Below are 23,060 nucleotides of genomic sequence, written 5' to 3' on the forward strand. Positions count from 1 at the left end.
AAAAGCACTTGCTGTTCTTGCAAAGAACCCAAATTCAATTCCCAGTACTCACATGGTGGCTCACAATTGCCTGTAACCATTTCCAGGGGATCTGATGCCTTCTCCTGGACTGCTCTTACACCTGGCATGGATGTGATACACACATGTACATGCAAGCACAACAGTTCCACACAGAAAATAAAACTAAATAAATCTACATCTTTTAAAAAAAATGGATGTGAGGCAATAAGCAGAAAAGAAAAACGTTGAAACAGATCATATAGAGATGCAAATTACAAAATCACGAAATCAATACAGAAAAATACAAACATACTCAACATACTTTCGTTATAGAAATTTCCAAGTGGCATTGAGCTTCCCAATAAAGACAATGAAAGGGATAATTAGGGCCAATTACAGTTCTCATTTCAGTGAAGGAGGGATTTTCAGTTCTGAGGGAAAAGCTGTATTTTTCTGTAAAATTCCTTCTAAAACAATTGTTCAGAGCAAATCTCATGCAAGGGTGAAATTAGATGGCTGAGAGAAATCTTAACCTTATTTCCGTAAATGATGGAGGCAATCTGATTGTAACAGCTCAACTGAAAGACAAGTGCCTAACACTAAGTATAATTGATGATGTGAGAATAAGTGACCGCAGTCTGGTGAGTGGGCTTGTGGGGGTTCAATCTAATTGACAGAGACGATGAGTTGCCCTCTGCCCTCTCTGTACTCAGTTGAGATGCAGCAAAGCCCTGGAAGACTTTTGAGTCACATGACACCGTTAGCAATTGGCGCATGTTTAGCACACGCTGCAGGCCATGAAAGCCTCAGCCTTGCGTGGTCCGCCCCTTCCTTATCACGGTGCCATCTTCCTTTCTGGAATGGGAATGCTTGTACTAGGCCTTGGTACAGTGGAAATATGCAATTTGGTTTTTAATTCATAGAGGGTCACAGTTAAGAGATTGCCTTGAATCTCAGGAAAGACATTTTCAGTATATTGGGATTTATGCTCAGCTGTAAAAGGCACTTGCTACTCTTGCAGAGGACCTAAATTCAGTACCCAGCACCCTACGGTGCCTCACAACTACCTGCAACACCAATTCCAATGGATCTGGTGCCCTCTTCTGTACTTGGACTATTACAGACTATAAGGGTAGGTGAAGCTGAATGAATGAATTCTACATCATAAGGCAACCTTGAGCTAGTTAATGGGTACCAGGAGCAGACTGTTGTTGTTTGCTTGTGAAATGTCTTCCAAGAGCTTTTTGGTCTCCAGCAGGTGGTGTTCTTTGGGAAGTGTGTAGGTGTACAGCCTCACTAAAGAAATCCAGTCCCTGGAGGTGACCTTGAGATTTTACAGTATGGTCCACTTCCTCTTCACTCTCAGCTTCCTGGCTGTGGAAGAATTGTGACCAGCATCCCCCTGCTCTTGCCTTGGTGCCTCCCCTCTATGATGGACTATACCCCCTCAAACTGTGAATGAAAATAAAGCCTTCCTCCCTTGAGTTATTTTTTGAGAGATATCTTGACACAGATAAGAAAAAGAGCAACTGAGAAATTCAGAAGTTAGACTTCTTTGTCTCCAACTGCATCATGGGTTCAGTTGCTGACCTTTGACCTACTCTTGTCTCACAACATGTGTTAACTTTCATTTTTGATTGTTTTTCAAAAGTGCTAGAAACACTTATTACCCTAGAGCAAAAAGTTATGTATTAATGCTCCTATGTATTATGTAACATAAATTATGTATTAATCTTTCTAGAATGTCTTACTGTCTGTGGCTCTGTATCTGTCTGGCCACCATCATCAGCTCTTCAGTTGTCACAAAGGGACAGACAAAGACATTCATTTTGAAAAGACTGTCTGTAACTAACAGCCCTGATTCCAGAAGCTTCTGCAAGTGGATCTCTGTTGACAGGTGTTTTATTGTTTTGACAACAGACTTTCATTTCTTGCAGATCAAGGGTTGAAAGTAGAAATGAGGACCAGGACTTGAAATCCTGGCTACATATATCCATTTATCCATTCTAGGATAGGATACCTCTCTTCTAACAACTATAAAACAAGGAACATTTAGCACATTCAGCTATTGCCTAGTTTTTTGGGGAGTAAAGAAGTGTCCACTCCCTGTTACACTTCTCTTTGCTATTATAAACAGATTCAAGGAGATGCATGTCTCATATATCATCCAAGGAAGATGATGTCCATTGTCTCCTTAAATGAACCATCAGATCCATTTTCCTACATTCAAAGACCCACACCATAAAATAGATATTAGAAATGCAGAGGACGGCATCTGAGGTGGGAAACCCTGAAGGACAGTTAGTATGCATATCTGTGTGTGTTGAAAAACAATCAACAGTTTGCAGACTATTTCCCTATGCAGTCTTTCTGTGGGACTCTGGTAGCCTAGAAAACACCAATTAATCTGGCTAAAATCACCTTAGAAAACACGCAGTCTTTGTAAAATCAAAATATCAAATGAAAGGAAATCACAGGACACCTCACACTCATTTCAAAGGAGCACCACAGACCCAGCCTTCCAGAGACCACAAAAGCTTTTTCTTGGGAAAGAAATGCTTTAATGTCCATGTCCATTTTTTGCAGCTTTTTCTTCTTTCTAAAGTTCACAGTATAAAGCAATACCAAGTAGAATTCTAGATATTAACACCAATTTAGCTGTTTGGAATTGAACATGGCCACTTACATATAACAATTTCAACTTAGGTTAATTTGTATTCCATGGTTGGAATGGGACCCGTGACTCTTGAGTTTAAGTTATTTGGGCTTACATTTGTATATAAATATATATAATACACATTCAGTATTCATTAAGATATCACATTGGCACAACTTTTAAAACCTCAAAGGTTTTCTATTCATCAAATGAAGCAATATGTGTCTATAACAAAATATCCAGGACTAAGCAACTACATGAAAACGAAACCTGTCTAAAGTTCACAGTTCCAGATGTTGGTAGAAATGACATCAACATCTTTCTTACTCTCAAGTACTTATAGTGAACGGCATCATAATCACAGGAGCACGTGGGAGAACAGAGATAACATCACCAGACAGGAAACCAAAGACCAAGCAGAAGGAGTCAATCTTGCAACCTCCCACACAGCCCTGCCACTGAAAGGTCCCAGTGCTGCTTGACAATGCCTCACAGACACAAAGTTCCTGAACTATGACTGATTTCTGTTGCTCGGTAAGTGGAGATTTTACATACAAAATTAAAATCAAATTATGTACAACCCACGTTTGAATTTTCCCCAAGTAATTTACCAAAGGTCATATTATCATCCTACTCTCTTAACTGTCTGAATTAAAATGCAGAGTCGATATGACGGAAGGAACCACACATCTATGATAAGCGTTATACTGCTTCCCAGTTTTCTACAATCCCTGGATTCTTTACTTCCTTTTTAGCTTTTTTCTTTCCTTTTTTCTTTTGCCTTCCTTGTTCTATAGCATTAATTTGCATACATTATATCCTTTTATCAAAAAAGTTAATTGTTATGTGACTTAATCGTTGATAAGACTTAACAGCAAGAAGACAACTCCTATTTCTTCAAAGATCAGCATTAGAGTTTTACGTTCATCTTTAATGTTCTTACAAGATTATACTTAGCTCTTGTTTGTTTTAAAGTTTCTTCAATGAAAAAAATTTAATACAATATATTTTAATCATTTTTCTCCTTCCCCCAGACATGACCCACCTCCTTATTCACCCAACTCTATATTCTCTCTCTCTCTCTCTTTCTTTAAGACAAATAAATATACAAAAATAAAAGCAACAATAACAAATAAGAGACACACACATAAACAAAACCCCACAAAACTAAAGTCAAAGTAAGTAAAAGACCAATAATACAAAAAAAAAGTCTAAATGAGGCAAAAGTAGACAAAAAACACTCTTTAAAACTACCCGTTGAGTTCTTTTTTAATTTGCCAACTACTGCTGGGCCTGGAGCTTGCACTAAGGTATGGTTTCTCCATTAGAATGCATTAAGGAAAGCTGAACTTTCCTTCAACAACAGGTATCAATTGCAGATAGTTTCTTGGTTAGAGGTGACAACTGATATCCACTCCCGCCTATCTGATGTGGGAGTCCTCTCTGTGTCTTGTGATTGCCACTAATGAATAAAGAAACTACTTTGGACCTATAGCAAGACAGAACTTAGGTAGGCAGGGAAAGCTAGGTTGAATCCTGGGAAAAAAGAAGAACAGAGTCAGAGAAACGTCATGGAGTCACCAGAGTCAGACATGCTGAAACTTTGCTGGTAAGCCACTGCTGCCATGTGATGATACACAGATTAATAAAAATTGGTTAGATTAATATGTAAGAGTTAGCCAAATAGAAGCTAGAGCTAAAGGGCCAATCAGCGATTCAATTAATACAGTTTCTATGTGATTATTTCAGGGCTAAGCTAGCCGGGTAGCCAGGAACTGGCCATTGGGAAAGAACAAGCAGCTCCCTCCTACACCTCTCAGTGCTAGAACTTCATCTAGCTTGAGTTTGTACAGACGTTGTACATATTTCCATAGTTTCTTTAAGTTCATATGTGCACCAGTCTTATTGCATCTGAAAGACACTATTTCCTTGGTGCCATCTAGCACCTCTGAATCTTACAGTCTTTTTGCTTCCTTTTCCACAAAGATCCCTGAGCCTTGACAAGGACTTTGATGACGACATACCTTAGGACTGAGTTCTCCAAAGTCTTTCACTCTCTATACATTTTCCAGTTTGGAATCTCAGGGTTATTTCCCAAAAACTGACAGACACTTCTCTGATAAAGTCTGAGCAAGGCCCTGAAGTATGGGCTTAGCAATATGTCACTGTGAATAATTTTATTGCTATGTTCCTTTAGCAGAATTATAGTGTTAGGGTTTCCTTAGACTCATGACTAATCTGGTCTTAGAACTCATGTTATTAGTCATTTTATCAGTGTCAGATATGATTTCCAACTAATGGAATAGGCTTTAAATCCAATCAGAAAGTAGTTAGCAACTCTATAATATTTATGCCACTATTGCATCTGCATATCTAGCAGGTAGGTCAATGTTGTTGGTGATAAGGTTTGTAGTTATGGTACCAGTACCATAAAGAGTACCTTCCTGTAGATAAACATAGTCAGCAGGGGTGAAGCTTCTAGTTGTGCACCAGCTCAACTTCACCATGTTCAATGATGTGTGCAAGCTTTATCTTCAGTAATATAGCCTTACCACCAGGTTTTGTACTTATCACTTCAGTGTAAGTAAAGTGTATTATATGAAAGATGAGCTTCCTGCGCACAAGGATTTTATTTTGAATACAATCTGATATATTTTTCTTCTTATAATTAGTTCATTTTGAGTTATACAAACATTCTACAATTTTTAAAAGGCATATGAACAAATTAAGCTTATCATAACTTCGCAGAAGAACAGAAAGAATAGGAGCTAATTCTTGACGTTTCACTACTGAATGGACTGTTAAAAAGTGTAATAGAGGTAAATATTCCAGACAGGACACATTATCAAAAGCCAAGTTTGAGAAAGAACATTTTATTTTCACCTTAGAATTGTAAAGACAATGGAGGATCTGGTATTCAAAATTTGGGAGATAAAAACACATTTCATCCATAGATGGCTTGAGAAATTATGCATGAAGATGGAAAAATGGGCTCAGAGAATGAGAATGTCACCAGCTGGCAAGACAAGGAGAGGGCCTATAACAGTTTTTGCAGTAAGCCTCTGAAAAGGGGGTCCAGCTCTGCACTTTGAGGGACATCATAGTGGACTAACTTAATGATGACCCCACAATCCCTGCTTTCCCAAACACAATTTATAAATGACCCTCACCTTGAGTGAAGACAGTATACAGTACTGGACTCTTACCATAGAACGCAAGTTAACAAGATGTATCTTTTATTACTGTGCTGTTTTATGGCTGAGGTAATGTCACTACTGTGGTGATATTATGGTACTTAGGAGATCCATAAAACAAGTGGTCACGTTGAATATGTCAGTGTGATAAGGAACTAATGGTGGTTTCTAGTTCTCTGGGCTCTAAAAAAATCCAACAACCAAGAGCAGGCAAAAGCCAAGAAACTTAATTCTGCCAATACCAAACGAAGAAGGTTCTGACCCTGTCAGAATTCCATATGAGCCTGAGCAACCAAGTGATAGGTGAGGTACGAGAAGATGGCTTAGGCATCAAGGCCATAGAAATTGCAAGATAATATACATGTATTTATTTATGCTTCCATTTTTAATATTTTTTCATTCTTGATGAAATTTTATAGATGTATTCAAAGTCCTTCTGTATATGTTTTTCTTTTATATGTGTTACATATTTTGTTGAATGAATAAAGAAACTACTTTGGCCTGTTATACAACAGAGTAGAGCTAGGCAGGGAAAACTAAACTGAATGTTGGGAGAAAGAAGGCAGAGTCAGGAGAAGCCATGGAGGCACCATAGGAAGACCTTCACCAGAGCCCACCAAAATTTTGCTGGTAGGCCAAGACCTTGTGGTGATTCCCAGATTAATGAAGATAGGTTAGTTTAGGATATAATAGCTAGCTTAAAATATGCTTAAGCTATTGGCCAAATAGTATTGCAAATAATATAGTTTCTGTGTGATTATTGTGAGTCCAGGCGGTTTGGGAACAAACAAGCACCCTCCCCCAACATGTTTCTTAGGGTTTCTATTACTGTAAAAAGACACCATGACCATGGCAACTCTTATAAAGGAAAACATTTAATTGGAGTGGGTTACATTTTCAGAGGGTTAGTCCATTATCATCAGGGTGCACTACAGTTGCATGCAGGCAGTCATGGTCCTGGAAAAGTACCTGAGGGTCCTACATCTTGACTAGAAGGTAGTAGGAAGTGGTCTTTCTCACTGGATGTACCTTGAACATAGGAGACCTCAAAGCCCATAGTGACACACTTCCTCCAACAAGGTCACAGCTACTCCAGAAAAGCCACACCTCATAATGGGGCTAGTGCACTCCCAATGAGCTAATGGGGGCCAATTATGTTCAAATTGCCACAGTATCCTGTCTGCACTCCCTGCCCTCTCACTCCTTAGCAAATCCTGTTTGGTGCTATATATATGTAAATGGGTGTGGGGCCATTCACTGAAGCAAGGAAAAGGTAACAATGGCAATACTCTAAAAAAAGAAAGACTCTCCTCCCTCAGCAGCTACCACCAGTCACTAGCTCCTCAGCAAGGTCTAGAAAGTGCCTTGCCTATTTATGCTAGAGTTTTGGCTGGCTTGATCTTGCATAGGTAACCATGGCTACTGAGTTCATAAAAACAACAGTGTTTTTTATGTTTTCTGTGTCATATCCAGAAAATAACATTTCCCCATCCTCCAGCTCTTACATTATTCCAGCCTCCTCTTCCAGAAGGTTCCATCATAGGCTGAAAAAAAATTAGTAATTTGTTATCAGCATCAATGGAAAGATATATAATATAAGGTTGACATCCATGTGAGAGAAAGAGATTAATTACGTGGATACCCAAATAGCTGACAAGGATATTCTAGCAGAAAGAACTTTGTCTAGCACATTTTATGATAGCCCATTAGACTGGAAACCATGGAAAGACGCCTCGAGTTTGAAGTCACAGTAAGAATTCAAACAACTGAGAGAAGTGTCAAGACAGAGACCTCAGGCAGACTCCTCTGTTCCCACCCAGATAGGGTTTACCAAGGTGAGTCTGAGAAGGAGGTTTTCATTTCTCCCTAAAAGACACAGATGTGACTCACAGGGCCAATGATGTGAAGGAACCTGGAGGACTTAGACCTGAAGGCTTGAACAGAAGACGCAAGTCAGCTTCAGAAGCTGTCAGTGGAGGTCACAAAAAAGGCAAGCGCCCCCAAAGATGCCTTCTCTCTCTCATTCCAGGACAACTTACAAGGACACGACATGGAAAAGGAAAGAATTCTAGGGCACTATGCTTAACCAATCGAAGTAGACACTATAAAACAGCCTACTCACGATTTTCTATTAGTGAAAAATAGAAAATTGAAACATTAATTCAATTTTAGTTACAGAGAAGCAAAATAACATTTCTACATTTCAGAAACCATGATATTTACTTGAGAAAACTTACACATTTTTATGGATGCGCATATATTAATAGTCTATTTGGCCTCTGTCTTATCAGACTGTCATCCCATTTTCTGATTTCGAGCAGAAATTCTATTCTGTAAGCTAACATTTTCCCATTGGTCCCTGGTATTTAAATACATCTAAAAACTCCATTGCTAGCAATGAGGTTTTTTTTTTTCCATTTCAAATACTCCAATATCTCTTTAATCTGCTTTGTTGAGGCAATAAAACTTCCCAACACTTATGAGATCTCATGTATTCATTCATTAATTTATTTATTTGCTTATTTATTTAGTTCTTGAGACAGATTGTCACACTGTAGCCGAAGCTAATCTTAAACTCACTATGCAATTTAGGCCGACCTCAGACAGCATTCCCCGTGTTTCAACCTCTAGAGCTCTGGGACTGCAGGTCTGGCCCACCACACTTGGTGTCAGATTTGAGGTCATCACTCTCTTGCCAGTTTTCTTGTATCTGTTCTCTGAGGGCTCGTGGCAGAGAATCCAGAAGAAAGGTAACTGTAAAAAAAGGCTAAGGCCACAGGCTATGACTGAGAAATCTTTAAACAGGAAAAGGTCTTAAGATTTTGAGGACAATTCAGGAACAGAAAAGATACGAAGCAGTTGCAATGAATAAGAAAATGAATGAAGAAGATGTTTAAATATTGCTACGATTTATCATTATTTCTACTTTCCAAAACAAGCACAAGTGAAATATCTGTGACTTCAAGAATCCTTTGAATTTATTTTAAGCATAATTTTACTGATTCTGGGCATTGTATAAGTCCACAGGTTTGTTTGTGATTCAATGCAATGAACAATTTTATTTCCTGGTGGTTTATGATTTCCATTACACTGAATTGTACAGAAATTAACCCAAACTACCTCACTTGTTTTGAACTATTTTCTCTAAAAGTGGACAGGATGCATCCCGTGAAAGGTTGTTTACAGCTTCATCCACAAGCCTTGCTCACTTTGCCCCATAATACAGAATTGCAAAGTCTAGAAAGATATAATACAAAATCAGTCCTCTCTCTCTCTCTCTCTCTCTCTCTCTCTCTCTCTTTCTCTCTCTCTTTTTCTCTCTCCATACTGTTAACTACTGGGATCAGTTGAAATTATATTTTTAAAAATCCTTTTTATGATGATTGAAATGGCAAAAATTCAAAGGAGAGTTTCCATTGGGGAAAAAAGGCAGAAGTTCTAAAGAGCCTATCTACTGCATGTACATTTCAAGTCCTTGTTTGCCTCACATCCAGTAGAATCCATTGATCCAAGCCTTGAGTTGGCTGGCTAGGTGTTGTATAACAATCTCCTCTAAAATTGAAACCTTCCTTCTCAAAAGAAAGCTCATTAAGACAGAAGATGTTAAAGGAGGGTGGGGTAAACCATCAAGGTGTTCTCAGAGGAGGTGAAAACATTCCATGCTGCCAGAAATGTTTAAAGCTCGTGAAGCAAACAATGTAGAGTCCTCAAACAATCCCTAAAATTGACCAGATATAGTAGTCCCCACCCTTCCCAAGAATATTTCGGTAGTAAGGACTACTGAGAGACACTCTCAGACCAGTCAAGCCATCTGAAGGTGACAAAGACCTACCCAGATGCTTTGAAGATTCTCAGATACACTGAGCCACCTGGAAGTGACAGCCCAGCCAAGCTTCCTGGAAGAGGCTCAGACCACCTGAGTGGCCTGAAAGAGATTCTCTCCAACCTGTCAAGCTGTCTGGAGGTTGGGTCGTGAGCTTCAGGTTTCCAGCTGTCCCTAAGCTATCACACATGCTGGGCTAGGCTTTTGGTGATGCAGCTGTCTTTGAATTATTTCTACTCCTACAAATAACCCCTCACCCGTGCTTCCATAAGTAACCACAATAAAACGCATTCATTCATCAACTTGGATTTTGGAGGCATCCTTACTTTTGATCTGACATTGGTGTCACATCTCCTCAGAAAGAGTGTCAACAACACTAAATCCCAAGTCAAGTGCTGGAGAAACAACACATCATAGTATCAAGCTATTTTACTACAGGGAAGAATGAAAAACCAGAACTCGTGATTTAAATTAACATACTGCTAAACTGCATTTTTATTATACTTGTTGCCTTGTCACTGTTCTGCTGCTCTAAAGAGACACCATGACCAAGGCACCTTGTATAAAAGAAAGCATTCAGTTGAGGACTTGTTTACAGTTTCAGAGGTTTAGTTCATTGCCATCATGGTGAGTAACTTGGTAGCATACAGGCAGATACTGGAGTAGTAACTGAAAGTGCTACATCCTGATCTAGGCAGAGAAATAGAGAGACTCTGGGCTTGGCCTTGACTTTAAAAATCTCAGAGCCAACCCCCCAGTAACACACTTCCTTCAGCAAAGCTACACACCCAAACCCTTTTAATCCTTTCAAATAGTACCACTCTCTGCTGATGAAGCATTCAAATATATGGAAACCATTCTTCTTCAAACCACCACACCTGTATTGAATTTTACATTTGTATGCATCAATGCACATAAAGGGTTTCCTAATACATTCATAGGATCCAGTGTAACTTATTATTATCATGATTTCAAGTCATGTGAATAATATAGTCAAAATATATACTGGTTAATTTTATTTCTTTAAAACATAGGCCTTTCTATGAAGACACACGAGCCATGATAACATTTCAAAATGAATGTTACAAATACACGGATTTGCTAGTCATTTAAGAACTGAATGCAAACATCTATAGCCATTCTCCTTTGTCTGGTGTGCCGCATCCTTGTCTATACTGCACTACTAATTTATATAGCACCTTGTATCTATTCTTAGCTACCAACTTCTGGTATTAAGAGAATATGTTTTGGTACTGGGAAAGATACCAGCTTGAAAGAAAACACAATAGCAAATTCAAACCCTATGATGGAGAGGCTGATAAACCAGGAAAATCACAGCTTGATTTTCAAGAACAGCAGGGAGTTAGTGAAGAGACTTAAAGAAGAAGATTGAATAGCTGGTAAAATAAAAGAGGAAGATTGCTTTGCCAGAGACCATTTTCCAGACTCCACAGAAACATGACAGTCTACCCATTAGAAGATGGAGGGATTTCAAAAGAAACTTTAACAGGGCCAGAGGAATCTGCAAGTCTTTCAGTTAAAACACACACACACACACACACACACACACACAGGAATAGTTAAGGTAGAGATGACTATTTTAAGCAAATCAATGGTGAATAAAAAAAGAAAAGTAAAGTTCAACCGTCATCTTAACAGCATTAACGTCAGAACAAAGCTGAAGTCTTGCATAGGAGCAGGTAAGAGAAGACGCATCAACCTGGGCGATCCTCACTCCTCCATTGGTGACAGAGGTAGCAATGCTGCCTCCATGTTTTCACTGCTGTGAAAGAAGCATGCTTTTAGTTCAGTATCTGCTGTTGGCTATGGAATTCTAGTCTACCACTTACTGACTGCCTCGGGCATCAGCTCCTCATAACTAATTTAAAACTAAATATATTCATATGTCTGCTCTCTTCTTTCCTTAGAGACAATGTGGCTGGGAGTGAGGACAATCTGCAAAATAATGCTTCAAGCTCTTTAAAGAAAGTTATCATCCTATTTCAGAACTCTACAATTACTGTTGCTTACATCCTTCCTCATGCAAATCAGTATCTGTAGACAGACATTCTTTTTATTTATTTATTTATTGCTTTATAAATAATACCATTCAAAATTTCCACCTCCTCCCTTCCTCCCTTTTCCCTCCCACTCCCCCACTCACCCTTCCCCACCCCCTCTAGTCCTAAGAGAGGGTAGGGTACCCTGCCCTGTAGGAAGTCCAAGGCACTCCCCCACTTCATCCAGGCCTAGGAAGGTGTGCATCCAAACAGACTAGGATCCCAAAAAGCCAGTAAATGCAGTAGAATCAAATCCCAGTGCCATTATTATTGGCTTCTCAGTCAGTCCCCATTGTCAGCCACATTTAGAGAGTCCAGTTTAATCACATGCTCATTTAGTCCCAGTTCAGCTGGTCTTGGTGAGCTCCCCTTAGATCAGTCACACCATCTTAGTGGGTAGACAAACCACTCACGGTCCTGACTTCCTTTGCTGGAGAGGATGTGGAGTAAGGTGAACACTCATTCATTGCTGGTGGGAATGCAAACTTGTTCAACCACTGTGGAAATCAGTGTGGCGGTTTCTCAGGAAACTGGGAGTTAATCTCCCTCAGGACCCAGCAATTCCACTCTTGGGAATATACCCAAGAGATGCCCAATCATACTACAAAAGCATTTGTTCAACTATGTTCATAGCAGCACTATTTGTAATAGCCAGAACCTGGAAACAACCTAGGTGCCCCTCAATGGAAGAATGGATAAAGAAGGTGTGGCACATATACACATTAGAGTTTTACTCAGCAGTAAAAAACAATGACATCTTGAATTTTGCATGCAAATGGATGGAAATTAAAAACACTATACTGAGTGAGATAACCCAGACCCAAAAAGACAAATATGGTATGTACTCATTCATTGGTGGATTCTAGCCATAAACCAAAGACATTGGGCCTATAATTCATGATCCTAGAGAAGCTAAATAATAAGGTGAACTCAAAGAAAAACATATATAGATCCCCCTGGAAATTGGAAGCAGACAAGATCACCCGGCAAAAGCTGGGAGCATAGGGGTGAGGGTGGAGTGGGAATGGGGTAGGGAGAAGGGGAGGGGGGAGAGAGAAGGGAGAAGGGGAGGAGTGGGGAGAGCTTGGGGGAGTGGGATGGTTGAAATGGAGGAAGGGCAGATATGGGAGCAGGGAAGAAGATATCTTAATTAAGGGAGCCATTTTAGGGTTGGCAAGAGACTTGGCTCTAGAGGGGTTTCCAGGTGTCCACGGGGATGTCCCCAGCTAGGTCCTTGGGCAGCAGAGGAGAGGGTGCCTGAACTGGCCTTCTCCCATAGCCATACTGATGAATATCTTGAATAGCACCGTAGAACCATCGTCCGGCAAAGGATGGAGATAGAGGCAGAGACCCACATTGGAGCACTGGACTGAGCTCCCAAGGTCCTGTTGAAGAGCAGAAGGAGGGAGAAGATGAGTAGACAGACATTCTTAATGGACGATGATATTTTCCCATTGAGCTCTTGGTAGAGTTCCACGTGGACAAAAAGCAATTAGCTACTGACTACTATTACTTCAGTCTGGCTGTCTCCTCTCCACCATGGGTACTGCAGTAATAGACCTGTTGTATGCGTGGTGAGGGCAGATTAAGTTTTAACCCCCAATAATAGCTCCCTAAAATGAAAATGTACAGTGTTGCAAATTCAGGAGGAATTCATTCACATTTTACAACAAGTTCTAGAAAACTAACCTTGTTTCAAAGAGTGTTTCAGCCCTCCAAAGACTAGAGATACTGATGAGATTTCCTTCTGCCTGCATCAATTGTAGCATCAGGAAAAGACATGAGGGACAGCTCTACACAGCCAAAATGCATTCATCACAAACAGCGAAATTCACTGGTGCCTATTTGTGTAGTGTTGAGCAGTAAAGAAACTATTCCCAGTATCTCCTTATATTTCAAAAGTGTTCAAGCATTTTTTTGAGATGTTACTATAAATAATGGCTCTATAGTCATATCTATCTCAGTATTCCAGCCGATGAGGGTTCCACCATTAGCCTGGCTGGACCTTCTTATTTCCATCCATGTTGAAAGTGGAGATGTAACAAACAGGGGATTAGAAGCAGGAAACACTAATCTGGGTTTGCAAGCAATTCTTAGCAAATGACCCAGGTTCACCAACCCTCAATTTCAGCGTATAGACAATAAGAATAATGGTGTGTTCGTGGAATGGGGATATCATGTATGTAAAACACTCAGTGGGCATGCCACTCGAGAGTTTTAAAAAATATCTAAAACTACAAAGAGTTCATAATTTTTGTATCATTTTCTGAAAGCCTTCCCTAAAGTCTCTTTCTAATGAAAGGAATTCAATTTTTCTCACTTGAAATGTTTCACAGGTGCAAAGAATGAGACCCACGAAGGTGAATTTCTTGGAGAGATGTCCCAACCTTTGACTGCAATTAAAAAGCTTGAGATACAAACCAGGCCTGGGAAGTCCTTTAAAAATGTGGCAGCATGTGAAGGGCCAAGTGTTATTCCATAAGTCGCTTGAATAAGCACTGAATTGGTATGATCGCTTTGAAAGAGAGAGATTAAGAGAGACTGCCATATTAGCCTCCCCAAGCCCCACTTGAGTCCCCAGTAGTGGGGTTTAGGAAGGGAACTGGAAAATCCAAACACTCAGCTAATAATCCTGGTATGTGTCAAAAATATCACCCTCTTCTAACAAATGATACTACGCCCTCACCCCTGACAGCTAAAATACGGCATTACAACATCGTCGCCCACAGGCAAAGCATTACTGGCCCCTCCTGATATGCCAACAGGAGACAGTCTGCCTTCGGCTTCCTGTGGATAGACGACCATGTGTTTCCAGGAAGACATTTTCCTCCGTGGTCTGCAGCACAAGGAAGATGCCTAGACACGATTTTTCAGCTGTGCAAGATGAATTATTTCTGCTTCTCTTTCTTTACCTTAGGGTCCAATTTGGTTTTTCTCCTATTTCCAATCCCTCAGGCTGCTTGAAACTCCTTTAGCAAGATCCTACTTTGATCATCTATGGAATATTCCAGGCATGTAGAAGTCACTCAGACTGAAAACCTCTAAAATAATGATGATTTCACAATTCTTGAAATCTTCTGAAAATCTCCCCTAACATCTCTCCTATCCCTAAATCCTTTATAATGTATGATGAACTCTTTGCCTTCTCTTCCCATCAGCACATTCCTGATAAGATACCAGGTTTATAATAACTGTGATATAATGGCTTATGTTAATGTATGGTAGGCTGATAGCCCCATAATCAAGAAAGTTACTGACAGTTTAAATAAGAACGATTATTGTTAAGATTAGGACAGTGCTATAAGATATTAATGGGACAAGGTATTTTATAGGGTATTTTTTCTAAATGGGGAAATAAAAAAAGAACAGTTAAGATCTTGAGTGATGAATCCTCTGGGTTTCTTTCTCTAAATTGATCTGATTTTTTTTCTGGAGTCAGTCTCTTCTAAAATTCTGTTATTCTGTTCTCTGCAGTATCTACTTGTTGGGTGTTATTGTTGTTTGCTGGTTTTATGATGAAAGGTTCCCATAAGTAAATCACAGTGATTGGCAATGGAGAGGCTGGTGTGGAAGATGGTAGAGTAGGTGTTATACATTAGCAATGGATGGGCATAGATTTTCATCCCAATAGTAAGATGTGATTTTTCTTTTTAGTGATTGATACAGCCAGAATAAACTCAGGATGCTGAAGCCATGCTGCCTCTCGCCCTCACCGTATGATGACTTGAGCAGTATTTCTCATGTGATTCCCCATTCCTTCACATGAACAAGGCAGCAAGAGCATTTCCTCTCTCACATGCAACTGCCCCATCTGATCTGGCCTCTGCTCTTTCTTCTCCACCTAGTCAGAAGAGAAACCAAGATTCCTGTGAGCTTCACTCTCTTCCATGTCCTCATTGCCTGACTGCCCTGACTTGCCATAGCCCTCTCCGCCTTGGTCAATTGGCTCCAGATACTCCAGACTCATTACTATTCTTCAACAACTCCTGCCCCACTGGTGCAGGAGTATTGTCTATATTCTGTCAATCATTTTTTAAATAAACTCTGATTGGCCAGGCAGGAAGTATAGGCAGGTAAACCAGACAGGAAGTAGAACAGGAGAATGCTGGGAAAGAGGAAGCCCAGTCCTCACCACTCCTGCCCAGACTCCGAAGAAGCAAGATGTGAGCTGCTTGCTGGAAAAGGTACTGAGCCAGGTGGCTAAAATAGATCAGAATAATGGGTTAATATAAGTTACAAGAACTAATAAGAAGCTGACCTAATGGGCCAATCGGCTTTATAACTTATAGAGATCTCTGTGTGATTTTCTTTGTGGGGTATTGGGCGGGACAGAAACCCCACCAAGCAGGCCCCTTCATGTTACACTCCACTAAAAAGAAGCCTACAAGACAGTATTTTATAAAAGGCAGACCTATAATTGGAGGCGTGTCACTTAAGACAAATGCCATTTATTTCAAACAATGCCATCGCAACCAAAACTATGTGCAGAGGAGACACCTTGAAATTTTTCAGTGCATATGGGGTGAGGAAAGAATAGTTCAACAAATCATTATAATGTGCCAATAAACCTCCCATTTCCATGGAACTTTAGGCTTGCAGGGATTTGTGTGCTGCTGTTTCTACACAGATAACTGTCAAGAGCTGTCACCACAACCATTGTACAGGCGAGGAAACTTCAGCTTTGGGAGGATAAATGTCATACCCATAGGGAAATACTGCAGAGAAGAGATCCAGTTCCAAATCACCACAGCATCCTTCACTGGGACCTTTCCTGGGCTACATCCAGAATGCCGTAGCTCTCAGTACAGCCATTACTGGCACCAGAGAGTACAGACGTGCACAGAACACATTTTAAACTGAGTATTTGGATTTGTTTTGTTTTGTTTGGCTTCTGACATGGGTTCTTAGATCACTAGTTCTTATTCTCAATAAGATAATAAACAAAGCTCTGTCTTCTCTGGGTGAGACAAATCTGAAATCTGATTTGCTACCAACCCCGCAGCTAAGAAGAACCTCCAATACTGAAGTTACACTGCCCCTCACAGAGTGATGACTTGGTCAATAACTTGGGATTTTTTAAAGTTAATCCCCCGATGTTATAAGGGGAATGATCATATTAGCCAGATAAGATTGTTACACTTAGTGAGATGGTTGTCTCTCAGGTGCATTACTGCAACTGCCTCATATCTGAGATCCTGGTTTCTACTTTTGCCTACCTTCCATATACTACAGTTTCTAGGGTAATTCTGTTTCATTAGTCCTGATCATCATTGAGTCATGTGATTGTCATCCCAGCTCTGAGGTTGGGAGGTAAGGAAAGAGGATTGACTTAATTTGAGGCCAGTCTGGGCTACAGAAGACGTTATCTCAAAAGAAAACAAAAGTTAGTCCTGCCACTCTTTGGCTCAGTTTCTTGACTTCACACCTCTGAAGCCAAAGTTCCTTGCTGATTGGTGTTCTCTGCCACCTCCTCGTAGCCTTTCTGCTCCTACCACCCACCACTGTGGCTGATCTGAGTCATTTTGCTCTGGCCATGTGGGGACCATCACTCTTAATTCAAATACTCCAAAAACATTGCTGCTAAGGACCCTTTCCATTGCTGTTTCCTCTACTTGTGTATTCTTGCCACATACATTCACACAAATCACCCCCCTTACCTCTTTTTATTTCTTTATTCAAAAGTTATTTTTGCAGGCTTTCCCCCCGGGTTTCTGTCTAAAATCAACTCACCTACATCTCAACACCTCATTTTTATTCCTTTGGTGTTTTTTTTTAATCTCCTGAACATCCTGAACACTAAACAACATGTCCTACATGCAATTAATTGTGTGCTTTATTTTCTGTCTCTCCCACTAGCTCAGAAACTCCATGCTAGCACTTTGTTGAAACATTAACTATCTTTGTTTGAGAAGGGAGAGAAGAATTCATTTATCCTAACTGAGGTTCAATCATCTAATCCCATGATAGCCTTATGGTCATGCCTGCGTGATAAAAGAGTTTTGACAATGATGATCCTTTAGGCATGAAAAAAAAAAGGAGAGAAGAAGAAAAAGAAAGGAAAGAGATAAGAAAAGAGAGAATAATGTCAGAGGTGCTCTGCGGTGACAAGAGGAGAGAACCAGGTGGCAAAAGGAAGACAGAAAGAATAGCACAGAGCCTGGGGAAAGCTCATCAGTAACGTTCTTGTCACTGAGCCTAAGGATTTGAGTTAAACCAACTAAAAAGAAAAATACCTGGCACCATATGGTGGCTTACACCTTTGATACCAATGCTAGGAAAGAGAGACGGGGGAATATGGGGACTTTCATTGGTCATCAACCTAGCCTAATCATTGAGTTCCAGATCTCAGTGAGAGACTATTCCAAAAGACAAACTAGACTGCTCCTGAGGACAAAGCCAGAGGGTGACATCTGGACTCTACCCGCATTCACACACACACACACACACACACACACACACACACACACACACACACACACACACAAATGACTCATAACTGGAAGGACCCGGAAATACACCGAAGGAAACACATAATGAAGCTCTCTTTTTTCCCTTTGCTCAGTATTCACAAGCTCCCACCGTGGCTCCATCAGGAACTGCCGAGGTACTAACCTCAGAAATTTGCTGATCAGCTGCTGTTTTCTGAATAACCAGGTCAGCCAACCTCTCAAGGTCATGAACTTGTGAGTGGTCTGATGCCAGAAGGGAATCCATCATAAATCTCACAGTCAGGCCAGGCTAACCTCCATCCACACCTACTCTCTTCGGAACTCCATCTGCACCGCCTGCCAGTGCCACGTCCTAAGAATTGCTGCTCTGAGTCACAGTGGTAAAGAACCAGACTCTTCAGGGTATCCATACTCCAGCACAGACAAGTACATCTCCTAGCCGCACAGAAGAGATCCTCATCTGTCTGCCATGCAAGGACTGTACATTCTAAAATGTGCTTTGTATCTCAAACAGTGGTGTCCTCTGGAACAACAAAGGATTGTTGACAGGCCTCAGGTGGGGCAGGGCCTTTCTCTTCTGATTGAGTCCCTATTATGATTTTATTTCTCAATTATGGAAGCACTTTTATTCCTGTAGCAACTAAGCCTTGCAAAACTTACTTTGTGCGGGGGGACAGTCTTCACATTGCAAGCTTCCCAAAATTTTTCATTTTTTTTCCCTAGAGTTTCATCATCCCAAAATTTAAAGCATGACAGAAGCTTTAGCTCAAGAATCCAAACAACTTTTTAGGGTTAAAAACTTGGTGCATTTTTCAGAATTTAGCGGACCTAAATAACTGGGCAAGGGCAGGTCAAATAAATTGCCCAGGTCACCGTTCTTCAGAGGTAGTATTGGATTCAGAATTGTTGATCATCAATGCTGTTTGCCATGTAGTTTGTAAATGATCCTGTAACGCAAAATAAAGTCAGTTTACCATTTGTGACGCCTCGGCAAGTCTTCCCATAACCTGTTCATCGTCTTCTAATGTCAGATTATCCAATGGATAGGAAGTTTAGATGATTGGCTCATTGACCTCTGTATTGCTGTACAAATGAAAGAACTCATAAGAAACTACTACCTGGATACCCTCGCTCTTTACTAGGGAAGACTGGTGAATATGTCTGAATGAATCTGAAAGCATTTTTATCATATTTTGTTTATTTCGTATCCAGGAAGGGTGTGGGCAGGGGAGCCATGGCAGACATCATGTGCAGGTTGGAAAACAACTTGCCGGAGTCAGTTCTCTCCTTCCACCATGTAGAACCTGGGGATCGAACTCCAATTGTCAGGCTTGGCGGCAAGCGCTTCTACCACTGGGCTCTGGTTCCGACTTTGATTTCTTGAATTGCTTTGAATTTACTCTATTTTTATTCCGAGAGAGAGAGAGAGAGAGAGAGAGAGAGAGAGAGAGAGAGAGAGAGAGAGACCTTTTTTTAAAAAAAAAAAAAACGCAAAGGTTCTTCTGCCAAAGAATGAAATCAGATGTGTAAATAATTCTTGCTTTAATACCCTGGAGTACAAAAAAGAAAAAGAACCCCTTAACCCCTTAGAGAGGTGTCTCCAAGGGAAGCTCCTTAAAATCGGTATCTTTAAACCTGTGACCCACTGGGTTTCGTTTGGGTTTTAGATCTCTCCGGAGTGACTCTGAATTCAAAATTCTCCTGGGCTCAGTCTTTGCGCTCATCCACCACAGGGAATTGTGCCTGCTACCAACTCGCTGCGTTTGAGGGGCGAGGACTTTGCAGCGGCGTGGGAAAGTGCGGCAGGAGAATCTCACCATCAGTGGGCGTTTAGCGCAGCCAAGCGACAGGCTGGTGCCAGGGCTAGGCTACAGGGAGGCGCCGGTTGAGGCGGGGAGAACTTTGGCGCTCTGAGCAGAACCACCCTTCACTGGCCAGTTGTGTCGCTCCTCCGAGGAAGCCGCGGAGGTGGCGCCTGGGAGAAAAGCCCGGCAGAGAAAGGGAGGAAGTAGAGAAGGAAAAGGGAAAATGAAGCAGGCGCTGGGGGAGCCCGCGATAGTGTGGCCGGCGGGGAAGGGAAGCAGGTTCGGCTTCTGCTTTCCTGCACCCCGGGCGTGAACGCCCTCTTCTCCGCCACCCTAGTAAATAAGGGGGTGTCGCCTGAACTGAACAGCAAGAGAAAAGAAACCAGCCAAGTGAGAGCACGGATCCTCTGTCACTGCCGTCCGCTTGTAAACCCGGAGACTTATTGCGGGGCCAGACGCTGCGCCCCAGGCGCCCTGCAGATGGGGTGGGCAGGGACCCGGAGTCCAAGCCGCGGGTGACCCGCGCTGGTCCGTTGGCCTGAGGCGCGTGAGGAGGATGCTAGGCGGAGGAGCCCGAGAACCGCATCCGACACAGCCGGGCGTCCGCTAGGCTGCAACTTGGAATGCCCAGGGACCAGTCTGGCTCTTGCCACCGCTTCACTGTGTCTGGGGAAGCTGCGCTCAGGACTTGGAGGCGGAGACCTCAGGCAGCGGAGACCTCCGGCGGCGGCTGCAGAGGGGTGAGCCGGGCGCAGGAGGGGGCGCGCTTTCTCCCTGCGGGTCTCAGTAATGAGGAGACTGAGTTTGTGGTGGCTGCTGAGCAGGGTCTGTCTGCTGCTGCCGCCGCCCTGCGCACTGGTGCTGGCCGGAGTGCCCAGCTCCTCCTCGCACCCGCAACCCTGCCAGATCCTCAAGCGCATCGGACACGCGGTGAGGGTGGGCGCGGTGCACTTGCAGCCCTGGACCACGGCCCCACGCTCAACCAACCGCGCTCAGGACAGCGGCAGGGCGGGTGCCCAGAGGGATGAGCCAGAGTCGGGGACGTGGCGGCCACCGGCGCCTTCACAAGGCGCACGCTGGTTGGGGAGCGCCCTGCATGGCCGGGGTCCGCCTGGCTCCCGGAAGCTCGGGGAGGGCGCCGGGGTCGAGACCCTGTGGCCACGGGATGCCCTCCTGTTCGCTGTGGACAACCTGAACCGTGTGGAAGGACTACTACCCTACAACCTGTCTTTGGAAGTAGTGATGGCTATCGAGGCGGGCCTGGGCGATCTGCCACTTATGCCCTTCTCTTCCCCAAGCTCACCGTGGAGCAGTGACCCTTTCTCCTTTCTGCAAAGCGTATGCCACACCGTAGTGGTACAAGGGGTTTCGGCGCTACTGGCCTTCCCCCAGAGCCAAGGCGAGATGATGGAGCTGGACTTGGTCAGCTCTGTCCTGCACATCCCAGTGCTCAGCATAGTGCGCCACGAGTTTCCGCGGGAGAGTCAGGTGAGACGAGTCTGGCGCGTGGAGTGATGTGCGCTGTCGGGAGTCGGAACCAGAGTGGAAGGAAGAGAGTGGGTGAAGCAGGGGGCTTTTTAACTTTGATAACCTTTAGGGCTTGGGCTATGTCCCTAGGTGGTAGGTTGGAGGACTTCAGTCGAAATAGAATAAAACGCAGACGGAGATAAAATGCCAAGTTGGAGGGGTCGTGGATGGAAGGAAGAATGTAGAGATTTTATGAGCGCAGGCCGGTGGGAGGGGCAGTTGTTTGGGGAAGCTGAGAAATTTAATGGATTCCGGAAGCCTGAAAGTTGAGGTTCAGAACCATGGACAGCGATCGAGGTTCCAGGCCTGAGTAAAGGGTGGGGGTGGGGCCCCAGGCTGCCACTGTCTTAAACTCCCGCGAGGAAGTCAGAAAGCCTGTAACAAAAACAGCAGTTGCTGCCCTTCTTTACTTCCTCCAGAGGCGTGCCGGGGCTTTGTCGTGAGGAAAAGCCCATCCCTTCGACTTCCTTTCAGTAAATTTAAAAGTGCAACTAGTACAGAAGCCACGGGGCGAGAGCAGTGGCTGGCAGTCTTGGTATTGGAAACTACTGGAATGATTCAGAGCCAAAGAGAAGGTGGAGGGACCCGTCTGTGGGTTCTTTGTCCCTATCTTCCAGTGCTCAGCAGCTGAACTTGTGATTGCTGTGTTCAGCCCAATCCTGCTGTCTTTATTTAAGGAGGAACAAGTGATGGTTTAGTTTTTTGTGGGTTTGAAAAAAATCTAAGCCTATATTCAGCAAAGAAACTGTTTGTGGACTTAAGTGTTGACAAGGATCAATGAAGATGTTTGATAGTCAAGGGAGAGACAGAGTCTTTAGACCAACAGAGGCTCTCGGCATTTTGTAGACAGCTTTTGTCATACCAATTTGTGCCACCTTCTGCAAGACATTTGTGGGACCAGTGAATGAAAATGGCCCCATTTTAAAGGCTGAGAAACTGAGAAAAGTTCTGGGATTGGATGAACACTGGGCTAGTAGGAGTCTAGACACTGGCAGATTTGTAATTCAGCATCATTTTTGCTCTGTCCTTTGATTGGCAAGATATTACTAATGTCCCTCAAATTTTTGGTGTACATGTAGAGATAAAGACTGAACTGAGTAAGGGAATGTACAAGTAAAAAGTTTGATTAAAAAAATCTTTGTCTAAAATATTCAGGGAAGACTAACATTTTCTTTGGTTAGGAAAGAAAATAAAGCTTGGATTTTCAGTCTTAAGAAGGACAAGAACAAACTCCTCTCAGTAGTTACCCAGGTGATTTCTCTTTAGTGACGAGCTATGGCGATCTGACCTGCAGAATGCAGGCTAATTAAGGGCTAGCTGAACTATTTCTGCTACCTGAATCTGGATGTCTGTGAGCAGCCGAGGAGAAGGCACAGGAAAGGGGCGTACAACATCGCCAGTGGCCAAAGTGTTAAAAACACAGGATTGCATTCTCAGGCCACACCATTATTAATACATATGCAGAAGCAGACCTAATGAAATGCAGGAGTCAGCACACTGGCTGCTCTTCACTGCTTCTTTATTACCTAATCTTTCAGAAGTTGCC

At 42.4% G+C, this 23,060-nt stretch overlaps 1 protein-coding gene across 1 annotated transcript in view; it reads left to right on the top strand.

Annotated features, from left to right (window-relative positions):
• Positions 1–20,048: 20,048 nt before the first annotated feature.
• The window catches only part of Grin3a (glutamate ionotropic receptor NMDA type subunit 3A), a 205,454-nt gene continuing 202,442 nt past the window's right edge, over positions 20,049–23,060 (top strand). Inside the window, exon 1 of the mRNA XM_048419746.3 lies at positions 20,049–21,475. Coding sequence (XP_048275703.2) covers positions 20,777–21,475 — 699 coding nt within the window. The 5' untranslated portion in view covers positions 20,049–20,776. The remainder of the gene's footprint in view (positions 21,476–23,060) is intronic.

This window comes from Myodes glareolus, chromosome 16, assembly GCF_982192425.1.
Source record: "Myodes glareolus chromosome 16, mMyoGla1.1, whole genome shotgun sequence".
NCBI lineage: Eukaryota > Metazoa > Chordata > Mammalia > Rodentia > Cricetidae > Myodes > Myodes glareolus.